General features: G+C 32.4%; 2 protein-coding genes across 3 annotated transcripts; one reads left to right on the top strand and one right to left on the bottom strand.

Moving 5' to 3' along the window:
• The first annotated feature begins 2,397 nt into the window (after window positions 1–2,397).
• LOC125213877 (ABC transporter E family member 2) lies at window positions 2,398–6,706 on the top strand. Of its 2 annotated transcripts, XM_048114648.1 has the most exons (12): window positions 2,398–2,477; window positions 2,592–2,703; window positions 3,303–3,388; window positions 3,479–3,576; window positions 3,649–3,766; window positions 3,854–3,943; window positions 4,269–4,573; window positions 4,650–4,845; window positions 4,926–5,111; window positions 5,199–5,468; window positions 5,919–6,164; window positions 6,243–6,706. In XM_048114648.1, exons 2-12 carry the CDS (start codon window positions 2,598–2,600, stop codon window positions 6,360–6,362), a joined length of 1,821 nt encoding a protein of 606 aa, XP_047970605.1. In that variant the 5' UTR covers window positions 2,398–2,477; window positions 2,592–2,597; the 3' UTR covers window positions 6,363–6,706. The 2 variants fall into 2 exon arrangements, with proteins under 2 accessions (XP_047970605.1, XP_047970606.1); XM_048114649.1 differs by lacking the exons at window positions 2,398–2,477; window positions 2,592–2,703; window positions 3,303–3,388; window positions 3,479–3,576; window positions 3,649–3,766 and having other exon boundaries at window positions 4,269–4,285; window positions 4,398–4,573.
• Window positions 6,707–7,333: 627 nt separating this feature from the next.
• Window positions 7,334–13,317, bottom strand: LOC125210627 (arabinosyltransferase XEG113-like). Its single transcript, XM_048110166.1, has 13 exons — window positions 12,886–13,317; window positions 11,601–11,897; window positions 11,312–11,517; window positions 10,738–10,843; window positions 10,005–10,261; window positions 9,711–9,846; window positions 9,381–9,475; window positions 9,223–9,276; window positions 8,836–8,949; window positions 8,512–8,610; window positions 8,321–8,440; window positions 7,970–8,056; window positions 7,334–7,890 (listed from the first exon to the last, which is right to left on the bottom strand). The coding sequence occupies exons 1-13, from the start codon at window positions 13,061–13,063 to the stop codon at window positions 7,723–7,725; spliced, it is 1,917 nt and encodes a 638-aa protein (XP_047966123.1). The 5' UTR covers window positions 13,064–13,317; the 3' UTR covers window positions 7,334–7,722.
• Between the last annotated feature and the right edge of the window lie 14,652 nt (window positions 13,318–27,969).

Below are 27,969 nucleotides of genomic sequence, written 5' to 3'. Positions count from 1 at the left end.
TGTTTTTTTTTTCAAATTGTTATGCAATAACATATAGTACGACTGTCTTTTATCTTTGGTTAAAGCAACTTAGAATTGCTGACAGTTAATTGTGGACGCTGTGTATAAGCTGGACATTTAATCAATTACTCACAAGTCACAACCATACTACTCACAAGCCAAACATTTTGGCATAATACGAAACACCCACGACCCATTTATCACAGATGAGGCCACACTTCAGTCACATCACTTATTTTTAATTCATTATTTAACTATATAAATATTAAAAAATTATGATATCTATGAAATTAAATTAAATTACTGCAAAGTAAAACAATTACTGTACATCATAAAAAATTTCAAACCTGCATAATTAAAATTTGAGAATTACTGAGAATTACTACATGATTTAAATTCAAAAATACATCATTAAAATTGGAATTGAAATAAAATGCTACTACTACTTACACAATTAAAGTACTAAAAGTGAAAAAGATCTTCATTGTTTGAAGGGATGTGTTCACATCTCTTCGATGAGATCGAATTGGAGTTTGTCATTTCTACTCGTCGACTTCGATATGTGGGAATTCATCTAGAGCATCAGATGTCGAGCTAGAGTCGGCCTCGTCATCTATGACGCTAGTTGCCTCTTCTCTTCATATTGGATTACATCGGATATGTTTGATTTATAATGTGTACAAGCAAAACCTTCATGATCTTTAAACGTGTGCATTCACCCTTTTGCTTAGCCTCCCACTTTGAGCAAAATAATTTTTTCATTTTCAATGCATGTAATGGATGTTTTTTTTATCATTTCTAAGAATTTGTGACCCCTCTTACATATATTCATCAAATGCTGTGTGTCTTTGTCCCGTCAACATTCTCAGGTATGAATCGCAGAATGTTTCGATGACCTTGTGACTAAACCATTTTAGCCACTCTCATCGCGTTTGTATTTGTGATTTGCATGTTTACCTTGAATTGTTTTGGATGTCACTGTGATCATTATATTGTCACTGTACTACATCGTTAAAACCCCTCTCGCTGATGAATTACTATCGGAGAAATGTGATTTGCGGATTCAAAATCACTTAGAAAATACATGTGCACCTCATCATGCTTGCCGGAGAAATATTGTTCAACTCGCCGTCTTGGGATAGTTTCAAGCTCTTTCGTGCACATATATGTTAGGTATACGGGGTTCGGCTGATATTGGATGTTGACTTTTTGGATAATGGTATTGGACTTTCAAAATTTTAGAATTTTGGAGTAATATTTTAATGCAATTTCAGATTTCCAGATTGGATCAGATTCATTTCTCATTAAATTAGACTGGTCAAAAAATTAAATCAAAAACACGAATGTTCTCCCCACATTTGTTCGAGGCCAAAGCCTCCACGTTGCTGAGTGTTCTTACAAAAGACCATCAATTTTTGTAGTAATTTTTTAAAAGGTGAATAATTTTGCTATTCGGTTATCATGGGTTGTATTAACCCCTATTAATTACGTTACCCCCATTTGTTACGTTTACATTGTGTTAATTAATATACTCCTATACAAGGACAACTATAAATTACCAAAGGTCAATGATTTATTCAAGTGTGATTATTATTACTATGTGATTATTATTACTATCAGTATCACACCCCGTGCACCGGTTCAATTGATTTTCGATTTGCATTAATTTAAAACTGCGAATTCACATATACAGAATGAAAAAACAATATTATTATTTCAAGTTCTAAAATCACAAATTTATACAATAGCAATTTATTGTATAAATAAAAACTCATATAATCAAATAAGTTTATAAACTAAAAATTACACACAAATCACAAACACATATCAATAAAAATTCGACACTTCACAATAATAGTACATGAAGAAAAGGAGAAAAAAATCACACAATTAAGCTCGGCACTTCAAAACGTACATCATTGCCACCATAAGGACCTGCAAGGAAAACAACATAAACAACCATTGATGATCAACCATTAAGAGTAGCAGTATTAAAAGAAAAAGCTCTTTATAATTTACGACTATATAAATCCCAAAGTTAATAGGTTAGTGGAAAAATGTCAATAAATGTCATTAGTGGATAGTTAATCATTTAGGTTATATAACACGTATTAAAATTTAATAATATAGTAAATATATTATAAAAAAAATTTTATATTAATAACGACATTCATATAATTATTCCCAAAATATAGTAAGTTTATTATAAAAATTATTTTATATTAATAATGACATTCATGTAATTATTCTCAAAACTTTCCAATTATATATATAGATAGATTAAAAAGCATTTGGTTTATAGTTGAAATTAGTAGCAAATTAAAATAAAGTGAATAAGTCGAAAAATAAAAAAAGAGTACTAAAAGAGAAATCCTTTCTTTTGTTTATTCCCTCTTTGGAACCCTAGCACCGCTTATCTTTCTTCTGCGTGTGTCTTCCAACAGCCATCCTCTCTCTCTCCCGAATCTCGCAGCCAGGTGATGCCTTTACTTTTTCCTATGCCAACTCATTCACGCATACGCATCTGTATAATATCTTCCGATCAACTGAATTGAATCAAGCTTAAATTTCTCTTGATTTTGATTTGTTAGAGAGAGATGTCGGATCAGAAATTGACGCGTATCGCTATTGTGAGCTCCGACAAGTGCAAGCCTAAGAAATGTCGCCAGGAGTGCAAAAAAAGTTGCCCTGTTGTCAAAACAGGTAAAACCCCCTAATTCCTGGATACTATCTTCTTCGGCATGATTATATGGCACTGGTTCTAATTGTTTCAGCTTAATTTGTTAATTTTGTGATCTGAATTGGTATTTATGTCATATGGTTAATTTTCGAGCGGTGGATGCTAATTGCATTTGAGAATTTGCATCTGAAGTATTAATTGGTCATAAGATGATAACCCTAAACCCTAAGTGATGTACTTTTTGCGTTCTTATCTGAGAGGTAGGCGTGAATTGGGGCTTTTTATAATAAGAACTTGTTCACTGCTCAGTTCAATCAAACACGTTCTGAAAATTTGGATGAAGTATGGTTGTGAATCATAATACTTGATTACGGCATGGCTTAGTCTTACCATGGAACCAATTTGCACCATTTTGTGTTAATAATATCAGCAACGAATGAATTTCTTGTTCCCACTTGTAGAGTCAAATGCTAAAACATTATATTTAGCCTTTCATGGATCCTGTTTACCAAACTGAGCTACGTTCTATATTGATTTACTGATGATCCCATCATATTGATTTTTAATTTATTTTGTGTTTGGGATTTTGTAAATTTTTATATATGCTGCTGTGTCCATCCAGGTAAACTTTGCATAGAAGTGACTCCTGCATCCAAGATAGCTTTCATCTCAGAGGAGTTGTGTATTGGATGTGGTATTTGTGTGAAGGTTTGTCAAGCAGGATAGAAATGAAATACAAGTTTGTTTGTTGAATTGGATGTAGAGTTGTCACCTTACTTGTTCTGCATGCTCTTCCAGAAATGTCCATTTGAAGCAATCCAGATTATTAACCTACCAAAAGACTTGGACAAGGATACAACCCATCGTTATGGTCCTAACACCTTTAAGTTGCATAGGTTGGTTCAAGAGCAGTTTCATAAGCAACTTACTTGTTCTGTTACTTTCTAACTTTGCGAACATTATTGCAGATTACCTGTACCGAGACCCGGGCAAGTTCTGGGCCTGGTGGGAACTAATGGCATTGGAAAATCTACTGCGCTTAAAGTTTTGGCTGGGAAGTTGAAACCTAACTTGGGACGCTTTAAAGTAACTTTCTCTAGCAATTCAACTACCTTTGAATTTTCTTTTGGATATGAACATGACATTTTCTCTCCCACTCTATATTTTTTGCAGAATCCTCCTGATTGGCAGGAAATATTGACTTATTTTAGAGGATCTGAGCTGCAAAATTACTTCACCCGAATTCTTGAAGATAATTTAAAGGTGTTAGCTTTGATTAAAGATGTTTCTAGAATGCTTGAATAGTTTCGGCTTCTTAATTCGTATTCGTTCTTGCAATTCATATACTTAGTGTTCAATGTTAGGATATATATACATTGACTAGGGTTCTTCTGAGTGTTGGAGGTTTTTTATGTGTTATATAGGATAGATTTGGTCTAGAGGGAAGCACTTTTGTTATCATATGCTTGTATATGAAATTATATTAATCTTCATTTTTTTTCAACAATTGCTATTTTCAATGTCTTTTAGTTTGTTCTAGTTAATTGATCTGTCTCATCTCATCTTGCTGTGATGCATTTAATCTCAGGCAATCATCAAGCCCCAGTACGTCGATCACATCCCTAAAGCTGTTCAAGGCAACGTTGGACAAGTTCTTTCTCAGAAAGATGAGAGAGATATGAAACAAGAACTTGCTGCTGACCTTGAGTTGATTCAGGTTATGGACCGCAATGTGGGAGATTTATCTGGTGGAGAGCTTCAGAGGTTTGCCATAGCTGTTGTTGCTGTGCAGAATGCAGAAATTTATATGTTTGATGAACCATCAAGTTATCTTGATGTTAAACAAAGACTCAAAGCTGCCCAAGTTGTCAGATCCCTGCTTCGACCTAATAGGTCAGTGGTATTCATTTTTTCTGTTAACTGTATGAAATTTATATGCATGGTTATGACTTATCTTCTTTGTTTTCAGCTATGTGATTGTGGTAGAGCATGATCTTAGTGTGCTCGATTATTTGTCGGACTTCATATGCTGTCTTTATGGGAGACCTGGTGTATATGGGGTGGTTACTCTTCCATTCTCTGTTAGAGAAGGAATTAATATTTTCCTAGCTGGATTTGTGCCAACTGAAAATCTTAGGTTTAGAGATGAATCTCTTACATTTAAGGTAATTCCTATTTTATTGCTTCTAACATGTTTTTGGGCAACTCAGACGCCAATTTCCATAAAACGTACTTCTCCTTGCAGGTTGCAGAGACTCCACAAGAAAGTGCTGAAGAAATTGAAACGTATGCAAGATACAAGTATCCAACCATGACTAAGACTCAGGGAAACTTCAGGCTCAAGGTTGTGGAGGGTGAATTCACTGATTCACAAATTATTGTGATGCTTGGAGAAAATGGAACAGGAAAGACAACCTTCATACGGATGCTGGTACATTTGTTGTATAGTTTTTTTACTTTAAAAAAACATGTTAATTTTGTTTGTATATGCTGAAACTGTTGTCCTCCCAAATGTTAGGCTGGCCTTCTGAAACCTGATTCTGTAGAAGGATCTGATGTGGAAATTCCTGAGTTCAATGTCTCTTACAAGCCACAGAAAATCAGTCCTAAATTTCAGAATACTGTGAGAATGCTGTTGCATTCAAAAATTCGTGATTCATACATGCATCCACAGTTTGTATCAGACGTGATGAAACCTCTATTGATTGAACAATTGATGGATCAAGAGGTTGTGAATCTTTCTGGTGGAGAATTACAGAGAGTTGCCCTCACTCTTTGTCTTGGAAAGGTGAGGTCCCTTCATATGATTGTCATCCATATTCTTGTTATGTATTGCTTGAGACCTAAATTTGTTCTTTATCATCATTTTATAAGTTCGGTTTTTTTGGTGGTGGCTTCAGTTTCAACTTTGGAATTTCACTTTTTTCCCATGATTATTTTCTCGAACCGGGGAGTTCATTGTGCATATGTTCCTATGTTGGATGAATGAATTTGGCTCTCCCCTTGTGGTTGGTGCTTTTTTATCTCATAGCAATGATTTCTTGAAAAGGATTTGGATTGTTGCTTAATGATTTTTACCACACAATTGTGTTCACACTTACGATAAGATAGAAATCAATAATGCTAAAATGGTAATATACATTAATAATTTGTTGGTTTTCCCTTTGAATATTCGATGTATCCTTTTTTGGTGTTTTGCTTCTCATTTATACTTCTTTGTTTTGGTGTGTGGCTGCAGCCAGCCGATATATATTTGATAGATGAACCAAGTGCATATCTCGACTCAGAGCAGCGTATTGTTGCTTCAAAAGTCATAAAGAGATTCATACTCCATGCGAAGAAGACTGCATTTGTAGTGGAGCATGATTTCATCATGGCAACATACCTTGCTGATAGGGTGATTGTGTATGAAGGAAAGCCATCCATTGATTGTGTTGCCAATTCACCTCAATCACTTTTGACTGGAATGAACCTGTTCTTATCTGTAAGCCATGTCTATTTTTTCAATTTTTCTTCAATAATGGTTAACCGCTCATCTGCATTAACCATTTTCTATGTGTAGCACCTGGATATAACGTTCAGAAGAGACCCCACGAATTTCCGGCCTAGAATCAACAAACTGGAGTCGACTAAGGATCGGGAGCAGAAGGCCGCTGGATCTTATTATTATTTGGATGACTAACTTGCAGCCATATGCTCCCCGGTTACCACATTTCCTTGCACCTGGATGTCAACAGAATGTTGTGGTTCTCGAAGCTGAAGATGAGTATGGTGCATCTTGTGGTTCTCAAAGTTGATGAGGTCGGAGGTTGTTTTTGCAGTGACGTGATCGAATGCTTATTGGACAACAGTGCTGGCTGGGTCCCCAGCTAGTTTTTTTTTTTGTTCAAAAGTTTCAGATTATGAGAGAGTTGTAACTGAGTATTTGCCTTCTGTTTTTTTTTTTGGTGTTAAGCACACATCGACCAATATATCTGTACCCTATTTACTCATTTTTGTTTTATGGACGAAAATTATTGGTTACAAGTTACTCTTCATTAAGAATGACACCGGTTAGTTTCTTGATCTGTATATCATGTATCACACCCCTCAGCTCCCTGCACGCCTGCAGTGTTGCCTTCCTAGCGTCTTGATGAAATGATGAGTCTCACAGAGCTTCCCGGACTTCCCGAGCATATCCCCAACACACATGGTGCCCGACTGCTGGTGCTGATAACAAAGCAACGACAATGATGATGCCAACTCTCTCATTACTTTCTGAACAAAATACGCAATGTAATACTATACATATAGGGAGGGTTCGGTTCGCAAGATTGTATCCCGGATTAAATATGTAGTGTGTTTGGTTCAAGAGATTTAATCTCACAATTCAATCATAGATGGATAATCATGGGATAATTAGTCATAGCTAACCCCCTATGACTAAAAATCTAAAATAATCTCGCAACTCAATCCTAGATTGTATCTTGGTAGTATTATTTTATCTAGGAAACCGAACACAACCATAGTACTTTCTAGTTGATAATGCATTAATGCAAAACTTCCATAAACCCCCTCATTACTTTCCTAAGAAAATACATGTAATTACACTTAGTGGCTGATTAGTGATAATGCATTAACTTAAAACTTCATAAAACTGGCTGACAATGCATAAACTTAAAAAAACTTCATAAAACTTCTCTTTCTCTGCAACAACTCTCTCTTCATCAAAAGTCAAAACTAACAAAAAATACAATGACATGTCCGCTTGAGCTCCCAATTATTTGCATAGCTACATTTTAGCCCAACAATTTTCTGAATAAAATAATATAGTTGTTCTAAGATACAGGTTACAGAAAGAGCTTAACACTAACCCGGGAAGAGGAGAAAACAAGAAAGAGAAGAACAAAAGGAAAAGGAAACCCGTGTCATCTCTATGTATAGATTTTCATAGCTGTGTATATGCATACCCCATCAAACCTTGAATGATTGGGGATTGCAACATTCAGATGCTTTCTTCTTTTCCCCAAATTTGCAATATAATATTACAAAAATGACAAGCCTCAAAGTGGGGGGTGATCCTCTTCTGGAGTCTGGGGAGGTTTTGCCTTCCAACCAGGCTTTTCATCCCAATACGCGTCGTAGTATATGTGGCCCGGACTGTGATCTCCCACACAACACCAAATGCCTGTGTACCGCTTCATACGCCTCCTGAATCTTTCTTCCGTCTCCTGTTCGAACGAAATATGAGTTTCGGTGTCCATGCAAGAATGACAAGTAATAGAAAATAGGTTGAGAGGAATGGCATGCCTTGTCACTGAATCCTACGAAGGCTTCATGCATTGATGAGAACTGAATGACTTTGATATCCTTCAATGGTGAAAATATGGTCTTGAACTGTAGGTAGGAACAAAGTAAAATTTTAAACTTTGGTACAAGTAACAAGATGGAGTGGGAGTTCAATGGCAGAAAAAAGTTAAATATTAAATTGTACTAATAATATGAATATTTTCAAGTAGGTTCCCAAAACTAATCCCAATGCTTCAAAATGTAGAAATGGTACAAAGCTGATATTCCAATCATGCCATTTGAGCACCTACATGATGGGAATATTAAGGAAACAAGATCGATATAAATGAGACTAGTCAAAATCCGAGTTACCGTTTCCTCTGTACTTCGCTTAGGGAACTTGAGGATTCCAGCTGGATTTGTGCTGTTTGAAACACTACAACCAGGCGATCCTTCTTGACAGAGATGCACATCAAGCCATGAATCTTTCACCTGTATAAAAGATGGGGATGTCAGTAAAGCACAGAGTGTACATTGTTCTGTTCTAAGTTGGAAGCATTAACCTCTTGCGGCATATATGGATTTTCTAAGAAAGAATACTCTCTAATATTAATATCCGGTCCAAATTCCTCCACTGGGAGGTCTTTTAACATTATATTAACCTGCATTAAAAATTCAAGGAAATTGTTTCATCAGGCACATGATATAATTCATTAACAGACTACTCTAAATCACTAAGGTATATTGCATTAATAGACATTGTTTTTCTAACAAAATATATACTATATGCTTCCCTATTAGAAAGAAGAACATGCATTATTTTACTAATATCTTGGTTGCATATCATTGTTAACAGCATAAAATTGGAGAGAGGTGACCAGTAATACCTCAAACACATGGTCCAAAGGACAAATGAATGGTTGCCTAGTCAAGGTGCCTGGCAAAATCCCTGGATGTCCAAACCACAGCCTATCCAACCTGCACCATAGTGGAGGCATTACCTAAAATCAAAATAAGAACAAAGATCACAAGATGAACTCCGAAACATGTGCGAGTAAACTGATGTAACATATGCTATCCAGATAGATATATCGGTTACTACTGAAGGTCATTACTACTGCAGTCACAGTAAAAATGAGGAATCCTATGTCAGTTCTGTTACTAATATGGAAGTCCTTAAGTTTTGAATGACCAGTCAAAATAATACGATATGAGTATAAAACAAAAGATAATGGTGGGCAGTGGTTAAAAAATTCAGTAGACCACGTTCTTACCAATGTGCGACCCAACAATGAAGCAATGGCAAGAGCAGTTCGTATCTGCTTTATCTGAAAGTCAGGGACAACTGTAGTAAATACAGGCGCAAAATCCTACTATAATTGACAGTTAAAAATAATACTACTAATGAACTGAAAATTCTATGAGCACTTACTTGGTAATTGACAAGAGCAAAGTGAGAGTCAATGTTATGCTCTCCATCTAACATCAAGTTCTTTGGAATTTGAGGTTTAAATGTCAAAAATCCTCCTGCAATGATGTCCAAAGAATCAGAAATAGATTATGCTGGGTAAGCTAAAAGCTGCTCAATGTTGCCAGTACTCCTGCATCCTAATATTTTAATATTCCCCTTCCCTTATTTATCGTTCCCCTCTCCAGGACACCAAAAGTTACAACTAATGTTTAAGTTATACCTTTTGGGGGCCAAAACAGGTAGGTCAAAGTATAATGACAAAAATGGGAAGGGAATGAAAAGAATAATAACCTGGGGTATCATAATACTCCGGTGGATCATAGAAAACCTTAGCTTCACGTAACCGATGGCGTTTTCCTTCAGTACCACCATACTGGAATGTGGTGTGCACAGCATATGGCTCTAGTCTAAGTTGTTCATATAGGGCCTGACAAGTATAGGAAAATCCATTAGAATGCCATACATGTAGAATTTTCACTGCCAGACTTGCAAAATCATTTCTCTGCAGGACTTTCTTATCTCTTTTTACTGTTAAGTCAGACTAATTAAAGTTTGATTTGTAACTAAGCATACAAACTAAGCCACCTGGACGAAGTAAGTATGTCCACTACAAAATATACTTGCTGGAAGAAGGCCTAGCTTAAGCTCTCCATCGTAAGCATATACAAGTCCACTATCTTCATCAACAGATGGGCCCAGCTGCTTGCGAACAATCTCATTGAAACCGTTTTGATCCCATATCTTATCATCTGCTATAAGCATTTCCTTCCATTCTTTTGCTAACTTTTTCGAGGAAGGAGTTGGCCTCCAGTGAAAAATTCCTATGTTGTAGGCTGCCCCAGCTGTTCGCAGGAAAAGTAAAAAATAACAAAAAACAAATATCGTGTGAGGGTTCACGGAAGAGTAAATTTGAAATGTATTTAAACACATCTAAGATGAAGGAATTTTGTAGATTAAGCCCATTGACTGGCGAAGAATTCTATCTGTTTTCAGAAGCTATCTTATGATTCTTGAACAACCAAATCGTACAAAGTAATCAATCCTCTATTCAGTAAAGGTCCTATTTTCCCCCAAGATTCCAATAAGTTTTTCGATGACTGTCACAACATTCTTTATAAAACAGGGGAAACATAATATTAAAACAAAGTTGGCCCAGTATAATTTTAAAAAAGACTAACCAAACACCTCAATCGATAAAAAGTAGAATATACATAATTGTATTGGCACAATGTTCTGACTGATGTCGAGGAAGAAGTTCTATTCACTTTAAAAAAGAGAAAGCAGTAAGCGACACAAAATTCATACTTGGACGTGTTACCTAGTCTCCAGTCATCCAATCGATCATCTACTACTGTTGGTGCAACTTGATCAGTAGAAGTCAGCACGTCTGCTTCAGGAAAACGCGCAAGATAAGGAAGCGGGTTCTGTTCAAAACAATTTATAGTTGTTAAAAGATATGAAGACAGCAACTTTATTCCTCTACTTTGTTTGCAATGAGTAGCTTAAATAAAAAGGGGGACTTGTAAGGGGAATTAGAACGAAAAAAATTTGAGTAAGCTCCATATTTGAATTCAATGTTTATCTAGAAAAATAATTTGACTTATCAACTTGATATATATTTTGAGGACACCTAAAGATTCAATTTTTAAAACCTCAACCGCTAGTGGCATGAGCACCGAGTCATGCATACAAAACATAGCTATGCCTAGCACCCATGCAAACATATATATGACAGATGTAAGCATATTCACCCTGTGCCTCTGCCCATTTGGATACAAACAGAACGACAGTTCTCTTCAAAACCCAAAGAAGTATCCACAGCAGAAGAATGTGACAAAAAGGATTATAGGAACAAACAGAAAGACATTTACCGATAGGTGTTTAAGAATTACCTTTAACCAGACCATGTCAGTATCGCACATCAGTAACTCAAAGCCGAAAGGTAAGAAAGAATCTATCAGAATAACCTTCTCTCTACCCATCTTATGAAATGTTGGAGAGCCCCATCCAACATCAACTGTGCTCATATGACTACCCATATCAAAAACTGGAACACCCTTCCAGTAAAGAGCCTCCAACAATTTTATGTCCATTGCCCCTGACAAAAGGTTATCACTTGATTATTTTATTATATCAATTGAGTGGCACAATGTAATGTTTCTCCATCCATAGCATACGTACCAACAAGAAGGTTGTCGACCCCCATATCTGATAAGGATTTAACCCAACTCAGAATGAAATCCATGAATGCGAAATTACCAAATGTCACAATTATAACATTATCCTTCACCCTTTTCCCGACCAGTTCCTTGGTCAATTTAAAAGTCTCCAAAGGTGGCATTTTTGAACCAGGAGCAGGAACCTTCCAAATAGGCTGCAGAGATTCTTTTCTATGTTCAGAGGTGTTATTCAGAGTCACACCAGCCACTACGTGAATGGAAGAATCAGATACCGGGTGTAAGGATATTGAATGTGATTCTGCCATGCAGGGAGGGAAATTAACATTTGTTAATACACCAGTTACATATGATACCACCAAGATAAAATATTGAAGCTTGTCATAAAATAGCAATTAAGAGGGTACTAATTAGTTATGCACTTAGCCTTGTTATCATGACAGGAAAAAAAGTCGTTATTCCTCTATTATTTCCAGGGTTATCATGACAGGAAAAAAAGTCGTTATTCCTCTATTATTTCCAGGGAGAAAAGGAACATGATTATCAAATAAGAGTATGACTGAAGGTAGTCCAATAAGCAGGATCATTCTAAAAATTCTCATTTAGGCCAGGTGAAAAGATGAAGAGGTCACAGTTACACACAATTTGGAAACTTGTGGATATAGGAACAATGAAATTGGTAAAAGGAGAACACAATTCTATGTTTAGAACATCCAATGAATCGAGCAGTCGTTAACTTAAGCCTAATTTTCCATGAACTTGATGTCACTTATCATTTTAGTGCACTCTGCACATTAAAATCAATCACATCCAACGACACTGATTATAAAATTAATCTAGAAGAGTCATGCCTAGATTGAGATCGTAGTCGAGCTTAATGAGTAGTACAATGGAAGGAGCGCTGATTTTAAGATCAATCTTAAACATATCATCCAAAATACATTCAGCCATAGAGAAGTGCTTTTTACCTAACTTATAGTCAACTGAATTGTTAGTTGTTAACTAAATAAACTAAGAAACCATTACCAAAGTGTATGTGCTTCCCCAGGCAGATGCAGCAAGAGGTCAAACATTCAATTATCGAGTAAAACATACTAAACGTAAAAACAAAGACTCATTAAATCAAAATCTCCGAAAATCAACAACATCCAAACTAAACTCCAAGCTACATTAAATTATACAGAGAAACCACACAAGCCTCCAACTGAGCTACGTACGTTTAACTACGAAAACACAGATTTTTTGGTTACACATTTAAAAAAAAAAAAAAACTGAGAAAGTAGACTGACCAGTGGCGTTGGCGCCGGACACAATCCAGGAGGAGGAAGATATGGAGTTGGAGCCGGAGAAAACTGCGGAGAAGACATAAAATGAAGAAACTAATAATCCGATAATGACGGTGGCGTAGATCGTGAGGAACAATGGCCTGGAAGTCGCCACCTCCTTAAATGGATTGCTCCAACCCATTCAATCCCTCCGGTATAAAACAAATTACGAAGAAATTGGAAGTCTAGGCATCAATGGAATCGCATTTCAAGTTACTTTTCCGTTTCGATCATGCTTCTCAACTGAATCTGATCACCCAATTCCAAACGTCAGTTGAATTTTCAACCTTCAGCAGGAAAGAGAGAGAGAGAGGTTTTAGCTGTGATTTGCAGATTGCAATATCATTTTTTTAATTAAGTGCAAAATCGAGATAGTATTTTTTGCTACTATTTTTTTTAAAAAAAATAAGTATATGCTCTGATTAAGTACAACAAACTCGTAATTATTAGTGTAAATTCAACTCAAGCCTACCATATTTAAAATTTAAAAAATATATATGGAGTGTATAGTAAATTAGACTATTGAATCTAAAATCATTTAGTAGGGAACAGAATCTGAATTAATGCGTAAAGTCAATAAGACAGGGCTAAAATCGTCCCAACTGCAAAACATCGCCTGGCCCACTAAAAGTCAACAGCCACCATGATGTCCAAGTCTGTCAATTAAAATTGCCTAATTAAATTAATTGATTTGTTACAAGTAATTTTAAAAATAAGTAATACTAGTAGTCGGACGTGGAAATGGACCAAGTCATTAGGTGATTTAGATTTTTATTAGCATTGTGCAGGACGGATAAATAATTGTGGATTAGGTATATGTGTTAAATAATATTTAAAATCGGATCTGACCATTGGGATCTCGAATTATGAATAAATTTTTATATAAATATCTTTCAAATATGGATTTTGAGTAATATGACTCGTAGATGCGCAGCACTATTTGTTTGCACTTCAAATTGGAATTAAATGTTTCCTATAGTTGAGAAAAGTACATTGAAATTAGAGAGTGGATTAGATGAACCATGTGATGTAGGTCATTGAAAAGAATCACTACATTTTTTATCTTCTCCATTAGTTCTTGTCTTCTTCATTAGTCGACCTATAGATGGAAGCACGTTCTTAAATATTTTAATAATACACTTTATTTTCTTCTAATTTACATTCTTTTTTTCTTTTGGTTGAGCTCAATTTAATGAAAATGATATTCCTTAGTTTATGTCAATAACTGAATTCTTGTGACTCTTGATCACAAGATAGTTAGTAAATACTAGTACTAATGTGCTTGTTGGCTTGTCGAGATAACCCAAGATTATATTCTAATACGTAGCTCGGTTCGTAACTAAAATGCAACTCAACATTTTATTTAATCTTTATCTAGGCATTCACTTTTTTTAACACTGTTTCCTTATAGTTTAGGCGTATAATACTCACTATTTACAAAAAAACACCACCTTAAGTTCTTAACCTTCTACTTATCTATCATTTTATTAAATTTTATTGAACACTTTTTTGGGAGTGTTGTTTGATTCTCTTTTGCTACTTGGTACTGTCACAAAACTTAAATATATGTTGGCCTAAGAGTAAGCTGGGCTGAAATAGTTTGAGACATTGTTCATCATTATGACAATACTGAAATTTTACTACTAATAGAAATTATGATTATATGTCTCAGCATCACATCATATCAATCGGGCTAGCCCGCTTGATATCTAGCCAGTTTTATTGAGCTTTTTCGGGCTTGGTCTATAAATATTCGATCACAACTCTCTTTATCGATCTATTAAGGTCAACTCATTTACTTCTAGTTGGATTAACATTTGAGTGATTCCATCTGAATTAGATCAAGAATGCAAAATTATATCTTTCTATATTTAGTAATAAGGTAATTTCACAGCACCTTCCTCACATTAATTAAACTTTAATGGGCCTTACTCAAATTTCAGTTCCGCAGCCTGGCGTCAGAAGCCCACAAATATATAATGCTAGCATAAATATTTTGCGTTGGGCTTGAGCAATAAAGCTTGATCGATTAAATAGATTTCAATTTACATTACATTTGACACCTTCAATGTAGAACGTTTTTGATTATTTAATCATCCTTCAATTTTTTTTGAACATTTAGTTATAACTCAATATATTTTAAACAGTAATCAATCAATCCAAATACAACACCAAATAATTTAAATAATCCGATCCTACTTTATCCACACATATTATTTTTTATTTATGCCATCCACCAAAATCAAACGCGGCCTAGTATTAAGCTCAATAAGAAATATTGTGGGCACAAGTTCGTGTAGACTAATTAATATGTTGACATTATTCATATAGAACAACTTTTCGACATAAATTGACAAGAAATATTACTATATAAAATGTCCAACCATGCAATGGTATCATGGACTATTGGCGGAATTCAAAATTGTTTATAGTACATCGATCGACTCAATAAATTAAGTCAGAGTTATAAAAAATGTTGAAGTTATAATATAAATAAACTATGGGTGTCCACCATCCTATATACTCGAAAACTACATATTATGTCCCTATTTAAGCAATAACAGTACTTAATTCATATAGTAATGGTTTTAGGCTTTTAGGATAAGACTGCTAGAATAATTGCTAAACCAAATGAGATCAACTTGATCTTACAGTAATTAATTAATATTGAACTTTTATATAGGGGATTAACTAGGCTGTTGGCAATGGCATAAGATATCGAATAGTATATTTGTAAATTTTTATAGATCTACTTGTGCCACTTGCAGAAATTCACATTTGATGGGTCTAGCTAGTCTACTAACTATAACTAATCAATACATTGACTTCATCCCCAGTCAATTTTAATAGTAGCCCATTTGACTCAGAAATTAAATTATAGTCTTATTCCATTTCCTGGGTCGGGATTGGACTTGAGTTTGAAATTTGTCATAATTGAATTGCGTTTCCAACCAATGAATTTAGCTTAACTTAACTAAATGTCCTCAACTTTACTTTAGCAGTGCTCTATAGTATAGCATAACTTAACTAAATTTCCTCAACTTTACTTTCATCATTATTTAGTGAATTGCGGTAAAAAAAATAAAATAATAATCAGTGGAAGTAGTTAAGTTAATTAGGAATTAAATGACTTTAACTTTCTTTAAATAAGAAATGACTCAAGATAGTTGGGACATGAGAAATGGTAATTTCTCAAATTTAAATCTTTCGTGCATGTGCACATAACTTGTCGCCGCCATCAGTAAGTTTTGTCGTCGAACAATATAATTCAAACTATTGAGGAGCTTCAGGTCTTCAAGCGTAAATGCTGACCAAGTTATTTAGGTATAAGATACTGAAAAACAAAATTGATAATATGGGAGTATAAGACGGTTGATATGTGCAAAAGTACTTGAACATTGGAATTTAGTGTATTACTCTTTCTATCCCCTTAACATCATCAGACATCCTATAAAAAACTTTTTATTGCCATATTTCAAAATGTTATCTTATTAATTATGGAATAATGATACATTTACTCCTCAAATCCTTGTTAAACAAATTATCTGCCTAACAGATTACTCTACTTTAACCCCAAAAAGTTTCAGAAATTTGTCTTATATACTGTCTAGCCCTTAATTAGGAGTATAATTTTAAAACACACAACAACTTTGCATGTTGATCCAAATTTAAACACGAGATTATAAATAATAGTACTCCTACATTTTATATTCATTTACACCCCTTTGATCTGGGAATGGGACATTCATAGTTGGATCCTAATAATTTATTCGTACGATGTGCTATATATATACTCCAAAATTTAAATAAAATTTTACTCCAAAATTGATATAAACAACAACAGCAGCAGTGTCATGTCACAGATTAATTAATCGCTAATCACGCCAACTGGCTTTGATTAATTTAATTAATCACATCTTAACTCCTGCTGCCTCGGTTCAATGCTCCTCCATGCCATTATTTTAATTAATTATTTATTCTTTCTTTACAAAAGGGACCAAAAAATAATAAAATAATCACTTTCCACGTCAGTAGCATTTCTGGTATGTACGTATAACGTACATGCACGCGTACGTTAGTTCATGCACGTGTCTACAGTTCCATAGATTCTGCTTATTTTGTTTTATTATATCCACTAATTAATTACTGTTAATCACAGAGGTTAATTAAAGTGGTAATTTTTAATTAATTGAGATTGCAATCTGTAAAGTCGAAAAATGACTTGGAATGAAAGCGACCCTTACTACTTAAGAGAAAGAAGATGGGATTATACTATACATTTGGTTTTCCGATAATTAGGAAAGGGAATAAGCCAAAAATGGAAATGGGGTTTCCCTAATTATGATATTTGAAGAGTCAAGATCTTTTTGGTAATTTGGTGATTAGTGATTAATTAATTAAGGGAACAAGTTGTCGCTACGTAGCAAATTAAATAGTGGTCTTATCCCAAAAACTAAAAACAACTCTTGCGGCTAATCTATGGACAGGTTTCTAATTAAACTCAATTATGAAACATATAATATTCAACACTTGTCATTGGATTTGATCACATCATCACAAAGTGGTTTTGGAGTGGCTTCCACCCCACAACTTGCAACAAACTTATAATATAATTAATTTAATTAGGAAATTGATTGTGAGGTGGGAAGGATTTTCACTTGTATATTCATTCAAAATTAACCACTCATTTTTGCCTCTTCTGATGCCACCAAATATATATTCTTTTTGTCTTTGCCTCATTAAAATTAGATGTATGTTGGAAGCTTGTTCAAACGATAGTAGATAAACATTGTATACTTAACTTTTTTAAAATCGGGATGAGCTAAAAATAGTGGTTTAAAGTGTATATATGGAGTCGGAGTTACTATTAGGAATAGGTTAATAAATGTGTATATCATATTTATTACTATTAATTAATGAACATTCATCGATCAAGTTCATTCGGGATTTTATCACTAAATGTAAAAGTTATGCGCAAAAATGATGAGCTACAATAGCCAATACTCATGACCACTAGTCCGCATCTGTTGATGCAATGTGCTGAGACCGGGTCTAAGTTTGTATCTATTTTATTGTCAAAACTCTGTCTTCGCTTCTTTAAGTTCATCGGACCTCGTTTTAATTATCTGTCGTGCTACTATATATAAGACGAAATCATTTTAACTTCTAAGATGACAACCAATATCGTATCTCATCTTGGGGAAAGTGGTCTTCCGTGATTCAACAGTTTATTACGTTTTGTTTTCATGCATTCCTTTTTTTTTTGGTCTTGAGTTGTGTTACGTCTGACAAGTTCTTGCATCCGAAGCTAAAAATGTCTAGACTTTTCCAACTAAGCTTTAGCAAAAATGATCCTCTTTTACTTAATTTTTTGGTATAAATCATGATAATGTGCATAACTATTGGTCAAATTCATGATAGTGTTAATTTTCTTCTATTTGTCCATCCTTTCATGTCCCCCTCCAATGACCGGATTATCATTATTATTATGAAATTCAGGTACAATATACATACCCATACTGTTCACCAAATATCTCTCTTTAAATATTGATATAATTTTATCATTAAAAAATAAAGGGAGAAGGCAAACTATATCAAAAAAGGGGGTTTAATTCTTGCCTGGTTTTGTAGGGGACCTGGTTTTGGGTCGCACATAGTATTAGTATTATACATGATGTGTTGTATATATAATAAGCATGTCAATTAATGCTTTAAATGTAGATCGACAATTAATCTATATAATGCGACTTTTTCGTTTGTAGGTCTCATCTAAATATATATATAAGCAACCATAGTTTGACTTCGACATGATCACCTTATTTTTTCATTTTTTCTTCTTCTTTTAATTGCTTGAATTTGGTCATTAATTTTCATTTCGTACACATGCATGTTTTGACTTTATATGAAAAATGGTATATAAAAGATAGTACTCCTTTAAAAGGAAATACACACATCAAATGATTTTTCATGTGAATGTAATTGAAGGTCCAAATTGGGAGTATATTAAGATAAAATAAAGAATAATGTAGTGGTATTATATAAACTACTTCTTGCTCGTTCGTTTGGTTTGAATAAAAAAATACCAAAAACAAAGAGAAAATTGCTATTTTTTACATTTTTGTTAGTTTGTAGCCCATCTTCTCCACCAAAAAGATTTGCCAAAACAAATACCAGCCTGAAATCCAGAACCTAATTAATTAAAGAAGCAAGTAGTTTTAGTGGAACATTACTTATATTTCTATACATCTAATTTTGAATTTAAAATTCGATAAACATAAATGGGTTCGTGCGTAACGTTTTTGGACTTTTCTTGATATCCAATTCATAATCGCCATATACTTGAAAAAGTGTTTATTAGTCTGTATTTGCGATCCAAAAATATGGCAAAAAAAGTGTAATCTTTAATAGATCGCTCAATAAATTTATTATTTATTTGGTGATCAAATTAAATAGACGTGTCAATAGTATAGTGGTCATAACCAATTCTATAATAACGACCAACAAAAAAAAATTAAAGTGAGATTTATAAATTAATAGTAGTACTTTTTTCAATAATATGCAAGTCTATTTCATGGTGATAGCTCCCTCTATCAGGTAATAGCTGTAATCAAGTATGGGATAAAAGCTTGTGCTTAATAATTTTTTTAATTATAAAAGATTTGCAGTGGTATGCCTCAATATATTGTGCTAATAGATGGAGAGGTTTCATTTGTTGGTTGGATTTAGTTGTTTTGTTAGTTAATATTTTCTTGATTGCATATATCATAGTCGTTTTAAATACTAATGTTTATTGGTGTATAATACATATAGTAGGTCAAGTGCAAATATTTTTTACCGCCCTTTGTATATTATATATGTATATAATCAAATACTTTTTTGGTAAATATACTTTTTTAGGAAAACGTAATACTCAACTAAATGCTCTTTAATTAGATAATATTTTTCAAAGAATTTATGTACTTTATTTTCACCAAATTTGGACGGTGAAACTCTTTATTGGGAACCATTTTTTTTATAATGCTGTGGTATACTTATAGTAGTAGTACTTATATGGGGAATTCTTCGAGAGAAATTTGTAGAAAATATTAAAATGTTTCATTTTGTTTTTAAAAAAAATTATAGTTTATCTAATTAAACGTATTTTAAGAGCTTGTAAACTGTGAAAATGGTTGACTGGAAAAAAAATGGAAGATAGATAAAACTAAAAGTCAATTTATTAAATAATAAATTATAAATAGTTATTTTGATAAAATGATTGTCACTTATAAGATTTTGAAATATTTACTGAGATTGATGATGAGTTTATGTTTTGGGAATTTTATAAGATATCTACAAACCCTATGATAGCTGTGGAACATAAATTAATACCCCATACCACAAAATAAATCTATGGCATCTCAATCTCGATTCTCCTATAAATGTCATCCGCCATTTAACTAACAACAGATAACCAAATCAACTTTATTCTCTAATAAAAAGCTATACTTAACTAGTCAAATACTACAACCAAATCTGATTTTAATGCTTAAGTGGATAGTCTGAAATTATCCTTATATTTAACTAGGAGTAGTTTTTACTTTAATGTAATCTGCATGTGAATTTTATGTTCTAATCTCAAACAGACTATACTACATACAGGGACGGATCTAGAAAATGTTCATTGAAGGGGCAAAAATACATGTGGGGATATTTGAAGTATTTGAAGAGGGGCATTTAAAGAAGAAACTAATATTATATTTTTTCTACAATAGATTCTATACATAGATATGAAATTTTGAGGGAGGGCATTTGCCTCTCCTGCTTACCAATCAGATCCGTCCCTGACTACATATATTTCTTTACTATCCTTAAGGATATTATATTTATAATAATAATAATGGAAAAACTAATTTTATAAAAAAAATACTTGTATAACGGGTATAATGTCACTTAATTACCTATAGGTTGAATTAATTGAAAATATACTTGAAAAAACTTAAACTCTAATGAGGTTCTATATGCATATAGGCTCATGGATTTGCAATCATGTAATTATAGATAGTTGACATGTAGGAGTATAAAATTATAAAGCATATATAGACAGACCCCCACTTTTGGTATTTAAGTCTGACAACTATAATCTTAAACTCATTCGATCAAACGACGACAAAATCAAATAATGTTCCAGCCACTTGGAGAAAAATTCAATTCCTTTGGCACTTTCAACTGAATTCACTTATACTATCTTATTGGAGAGTATAACTAAAAAGTAATCATCAAGACTTTTTATTTATTTATCATATATATTGACAATGGATAAACATAGATGAACATAATCATTGATAGGTTGTAAATCAACAATAACAATGAATCGTGATTTTAAGAAGTGATGTAATTTCAGCAGTAAATGCCAACGACACCAAAATGTTCTCCGTGTCGGAATGATTTAAAATTCGTATAGTGCGGATTTCAAATCATTCTAACACGTAAAATGTTTTCAGCATCGTCAACGTCTCCTGCTGAAACTACATCAAGAAGTCAAAATTAAATAATGTATATATAAAAACAAGTAGTTATTTTTATTATGTTAAAAAAAAGTTAATATCTCTCTTATAATTAAATGTAAGTCGCCCCCTCCCTAGCTAGAAATTTGTAAATCAAAATAGCTATTAATTTAATCAATACCTTAATTAAATTTATATAATGGTAGTAATATAGATGTCACTAGAAGGAGAAAGACTAAAAATATAGTGTAGAAAGCGTGTGTGATACAATAATGGATGATATTCAACTTTGGGTATTTAATTTGGGCATGGTTTCTTGTTGTAGGAAGGTGACACACAAAATCGTCCCATCTTATTAAAAATTATGGACCTACCATTCTTTAATATGTAAATCTATTTTGATGTTTCATCCAAAAACAAGACTCCATTTATTTTCTTACACTTTTTTTTAGTGGCTAGGAATTATTTTCTTCAATTATTGAAATTGGTACTTGATGTACCTCTTTCTTGTTGTCTCGATCGTCCGAATCAAGTCGTTTTCATTGCAGACTGAATTCCATTTAGCAACACTGAATTAAGAAAACAATTATAGGGAAAATGGGACATTTCACAATGGTAATGTGACATTTTTTTTCATTTGAATAGGAGAAATGGCATTGTTATTTGAGATATAAGAGGCATTCATTAGGACCACAACCCTTCTACACTAGTTCTTGATTACAACATTATTTCCATAACTATTGAATATTAAATTTTTTGGCATTGCACTATTTTAATATTTCTCATTTTTAGTATAACTATTTATAAAATTAATTTATGAATAAATGAAAATTACCAATTAAAAATACTACATAATTAAAATAAAAAATTAAAAGATACATAATTTAAATAAAAATATAATTTGAGAGAGAAATCAAAATAAAGAGGCATATTGAACAGAAATTGGATAGCGAATAAAAGGTCCAAATTATAAACTTAATTTCATTTTTTAATAATTTTCACCTTTTATTCGTCATTCAATTCATGTTCAACTTCTCTCTATATTATATGTTCATGTTCTGATTTTGTATTTTGTGTTTTTTTATCATGTTTGTTGTCGAACAATAGCCCGCCGCAGCTGCAGGCTCGAGCATTTCTCTTATTGAAAAAAAATTAAATAAGAAGAGTCAAAATTGGATGACGTCCACGTGGCGTGTTATGATCGACTGCTTAATTTGTTGATTACGTCAACCTGCTCGTGTGCATGGCCAATCATTTAAGTACCCGATTGCTCATGAATCCGTCACGGCGTGCATGTGTGCTTAAGGAAATTGAGCACTCTTACATGAAATTAGTACCAAAATCAAATAAATGGAAAAACAAGTGATACACTCGAATCCTAAAGTTTTTGTTAAAGGAGAGGAGAAACCTTAGCTTATACTTTGAGGTGGTTGTATTTCATACACTCTAGAACTAAAAATATACATTCTGCATAAAGCAATTCATAAGGAGTTAGTTAGTCACGACAGATTGAAATCGAAGTTACCTAAATGTTTGGGAAAAACCCAATTCTAAATGGATAATGTCTCTGTACGTATACAAGGATGTGAAATCTCTGCAATTCCTTCCTACATTTAGGCACTCGAGTAGGTGAGCAGGTTGGTTAACATCAATGACGGATTTAAGTGGAGACAATCGGCCTCACATCCGAAAAACTCTATTAAATTTGATATATGGAGTTGTCGTCGTTCCAATGGTGCATTAGTTCCACCCTAACTCTCTGAGGTTGGGAGTCACTTCCGTTCTTTGTTCACAAAGATTCATGCAATAATTGATGATTTGGCGATTAAATCAATTGTATTATTCTATCATAATAAGCACAAGAATAAAGATTCATGCAATAATTGATGATTTGGCGATTAAATCAATTGTATTATTCTATCATAGTAAGCACAAGAATTTAGAGTCTCTACGTATGTGTAGTGATATAGTCAGATAGTATTTAATAAATTTTTAAAACATTATTTTTTTATAATTTTTTTTATATTAATTTCAAAATAAATAAGAATGTCAAAGAAAGATAAATGAATTAGTTATAGGGTTGATAACTTAATATTCATCACGCACAAATTTCAAATTCTTAAATTTAGACAATTATATACGATAATAATATAGTAGTTTACAAGTTTTTATTTTATTACAATTTAAATAAAGTTATTAAAATATCTCTAGTAAATTTCAAAATTATGGGTGGGCTTGTGGGCCTATATCTTCATATTAGAATATGAACCATTTTTATTTCGTCTATATGTACCATTTTTAAATAATTAAGTATACATTTATTATATTACCGAACATTAGTTCGAATATGTTACTACTTCTTTCTCATGATTCGGGCAAATTCGAGTCTTAATTAAGTTCTAAATAAAATAATAAAAGATTAATAAATTTTATTTTAGATAAAAAATGAATTTACGAATCTCCTTTAAAATTCCAATAGATATGCTTCATGGAAAGATGGCCGTACCGACTTTATATGTATAATAATTACTACTAATACTTTGCTGCTCTGAATACCTCTGTTTTTTTTGTTAGCAGTATCACATTTTTTTGCAGCATTTTTTATGTCTTCCTTACTCGACCAGAAAAAACAGAAAATAAAATTTTGTTTAATAGTAGCATTTTTCAATTATGCAAAAGAATATAAATTTTGTGAGCATGTCTCCCACTCATACAACATGTTTCACAGTTTAAAACAATTTGACCAAGAAACAAAGAAATCGCTTCTGATATCTATTTCCCAAGTCAAAATGAGTTATAACAATAATGTCGGGCTATCAGATACAATGAAAAAGGTCATTGCCAATACTGGAAGTGAATTCAATCCTTCACGAAGTTGATTGCAGCCTCGGAGAATCAAATTTAATGTAGTTTTTCGACCCTCTACTTATTTTACATAAATAGTATGGTTGAAAAAAATCTTAAGCAATCTTAGTCAAACACTCCACCAAAATAAACAATGAATAATGAACAAATTGAATATCAACAAAGTTGTTAGTTCATGTGATTCAAATTGGATTCACAACGAGCTTATATAGAAAAACTTATTTGGTTGAGAAGTTTTAGTTTTCAACGCAATGATAAATTGATGAAATGGAAGTCGTTTTGAATTAAATTTTTGGTACAGCAAAATGTAGGGTACAAATGAAATACTTAAAACTGAAAATTGAGGAAAAAGATATCTCCAAATCATTTTTGTGTTTTGTATAAAATTTTATAAAGATAGTGTTATAGCATATGGGTCAAACTAGCAAAAAACTCTTCCTTAGATGATAGTTCAATTATTAATTTGGATCATTAGATATGAAAATGGATTACCCAAATGATATTGTCTTGTTGTCACCCATCTAGTGTATAACTCATATACTAGGGTTTAACCTTTTACCCTATATTGTATGAATTTCAGGTCACCATGCACATTTTAAATCATTGTACGAATTTCAAGTTATTCTTTCACAGACGCATTGCAAATTAAATACAAATAAATTATTCACTTATTAGGGTTTAGTTTTATATGGTATATCAGAATGACTTCTTAGCTCGATATGCAAACACCGGACATATTTCAAGTCATTTTAATACATAATGTTTTCGGCCCGTTTCGGCATCTACTGCTAGAACTGCATCACATAATATGTATCATATAAATTAATAGACTAACTACTTACTACAATTAAAATTAACATTTTAATAATTTTGTTATTATTTTCTTTTTTTAAGCATCAACTTTAGTTTCTATTTCGTCCGTGACTTTAATCAACAATTAATTCTTAAATAAATACTAGGAGTATTTTTTAGTGACTAAACGATTTCTAGTATCTCATTTATGCATCCTCTTCTTGACCTTCATGTTTTAGCAGATTTTCCTGACTTTGAAAATAAATTTTCATTACAAAATATTTAAATGTTGAGTTTTCCATTCATGCCATTGTCATTCTATTCAAATTTCAATGCTTTCACTATTTTCTACATTAATATAATCATATTAAAAATTACACGCATAATGCTTTCTTGTTTTTCACTCGAACTCATTTCATGATGCTTTTGAAGTTGTTAATTCATATGTAATGTGTGCCTACCAACATATATTTGGGCAAAATTTCCATTTTTCACTCTAAATTATTTGCTTTTGCTTTTAATAATTGTATGTTTATAAGGTTGTATTAAGTATATATATAAACTCGTTTGAGACATTTACTTTCGAAAATTTTACGTAAAAAAAAAAAAAAATAGTTAAGTTGACCCCTTATTTACTTCAATGATTCAAATATTTTTGATATCTCAGTGACCTTTATAACTCCTATCAATAAAGATTGAATAAAGATAATGAATTATGAAAAGTTAACTACGTACTACTAGCAAACTTCATTACCTTGATATTTACCACCTTAATTTTATGGTCAAAATTCATCTAGTAACTTTGATTAATTGCTTTTGCCAGAATATTATCTTTTGGGGAAAAAACATTTGATTAACCACTCTCATTTATAAATCTTGATATTCACCACCATAATTTAATTTATGGTCAAAATTCATCTACTAACTTTGATTAATTGCTTATGCCCGCATATCTTTTGGGAAAAAAACATTTGATTACCACTCTCATTTATAAATCTTGATATTCAACACCATAATTTAATTTATGGTCAAAATTCATCTACTAACTTTGATTAATTGCTTTTGCCAGCATATCTTTTGGGGAAAAAACATTTGATTTACCACTGTCGTTTATAAATCTTGTTATGAGAGCGTGGTTATCTTCTCTCTGATGTCATTTCACTATAATAAACTTAGGTCATGCTTGGTATGATGGAATGGAATGGGGGAATGAAATGACATTCCTACCTCCATTCCATTCTTTTGCTTGGTAAATTTTTTCCTTAGGAATCACTATTCCATTCCACATGGAAATACCCATTCCATCCATTTAACTAAGGAATGGTCATTCCATTCCATTTCATTTTCCTTTCTTCTTATTTTAAAATTTAACAAAATTATATAAATATTATTTAATATTATATTTAAATTTAATATCATCTCAATTTTAGCATGAATTAAAATTTTAAAATTTTTAATAATTGAAAAAAACACACACAAACACACACACACACAGAGCAAAACACACACACACACAGCAACTCACACACAACAACTCACACAGCACACACAACACACACAGAGCAAAACACACACACACACACACCAACTCACACACAACACGCACATGGCAAAACACACACACAAACAACTCACACACCACCACATATACACACACACATCAACACATGCATACACCACATATGCACACACTCATTTACGACTTTACGTGTATCGTACAAATTTATATGATCCAAAATATTGACAAAAATATTTTTGAATAAATATTTTTTTTATAGAATCAACATATTAATTATTCATATTTCATTCCAATCCATTCATATATTATTTTGTAGTTACCAAGCATAGGAATGAAATCAATCAAGGAATAACAATTCCATTCCATTTGTAAACCTTACATTCACCAAGCACAAGAATGGAATGAAATTGTCATTCCATTCTCACCTTCATTCCATTCTCATCTCCATTCCATTCCCTCCTCATTCTATTCCATCATACTAAGCATGGCCTTATCTTTTAAAGATATAAAAATTTGGATAGAATTACCAGTGCTTAGAAATTTTTAAAAATAACTATAATTTAGGACATAAAAGAAAGTATCCCAAAGTTGAGAGCAATTTTCATCTTTTGCTTTTTAGGATGCTTATATTTGTGTCCCCCTAATTTTAGTTGAGGCACCAACAATAAGAACATTAATTTTATGAAGCGTTGGTGATATAATTAGACACACAAATTAGTATTTTTAATAATATTAAAAAATATCCTTATCCATCTTTTTGTCATAATGTTTTCTGCTTCTTTTTCTCAACTGTTTCTCTAATTGATAATGGTTTTGTTTGATTTGGTCTTCTGGCAATGATTCCCTTTTGCTTTATAGGAGTAATAATAAATAAATTTTCCCACTCTACTCAATTATCTCTAAATTTTTTTTTCTCGTACTTTTTTATCTACCTACTTAACGTATTAAATATTCATTTCTTAAATTCTGTGCTAAAAAGTTCCGCCTTAATTATGAGAAAACGAAGAAAATAGCATTTTAAATTTTTATTGAAAAGGGCAAAACTCATTAATTACTCTTTGCTATAATTTTTTAGAGGGAAATTCCCTTCACTAATATTTATATTCTCTTATTTTTAAGTAATCATAAGTACATGTTTAGAAGTGTATTAGAACTCGCAAGGGATGTTTTGATACAAATGAAATGCAGGTAGACTGTATATTTTGTGAAGGAAAATTAAGAGGATAAAAATTTATTTTTTGTTTTTATATTTATTGGAGTCTTTTATTTTTCTATTCAGATGTTACAACTCTATCCAATAAAAAAAAGTGTTACAATAAACCTCAGTACTATTGGTTATTATGGAAAATGAAATTGAATGCACATACTATAATAAAGAAAGTTGACTTA

The sequence above is a fragment of the Salvia hispanica genome, chromosome 3, assembly GCF_023119035.1.
Source record: "Salvia hispanica cultivar TCC Black 2014 chromosome 3, UniMelb_Shisp_WGS_1.0, whole genome shotgun sequence".
Classification (NCBI taxonomy): domain Eukaryota; kingdom Viridiplantae; phylum Streptophyta; class Magnoliopsida; order Lamiales; family Lamiaceae; genus Salvia; species Salvia hispanica.
This window is presented reverse-complemented; position numbering and strand designations above follow the sequence as displayed.

Coding starts and splice junctions, on each gene's coding strand:
- LOC125210627 (XM_048110166.1), bottom strand. CDS start 13,063: ATGGGTTGGAGCAATCCATTTAAGGAGGTGGCGACTTCCAGGCCATTG. Junction 8,950..9,222: donor CATTGTTGGGTCGCACATTG/GTAAGAACGTGG, acceptor TTTTGATTTTAG/GTAATGCCTCCACTATGGTG. Junction 7,891..7,969: donor TCGTAGGATTCAGTGACAAG/GCATGCCATTCC, acceptor TCGTTCGAACAG/GAGACGGAAGAAAGATTCAG.
- LOC125213877 (XM_048114648.1), top strand. CDS start 2,598: ATGTCGGATCAGAAATTGACGCGTATCGCTATTGTGAGCTCCGACAAG. Junction 2,704..3,302: donor TTGCCCTGTTGTCAAAACAG/GTAAAACCCCCT, acceptor GTGTCCATCCAG/GTAAACTTTGCATAGAAGTG. Junction 4,574..4,649: donor TCCCTGCTTCGACCTAATAG/GTCAGTGGTATT, acceptor CTTTGTTTTCAG/CTATGTGATTGTGGTAGAGC.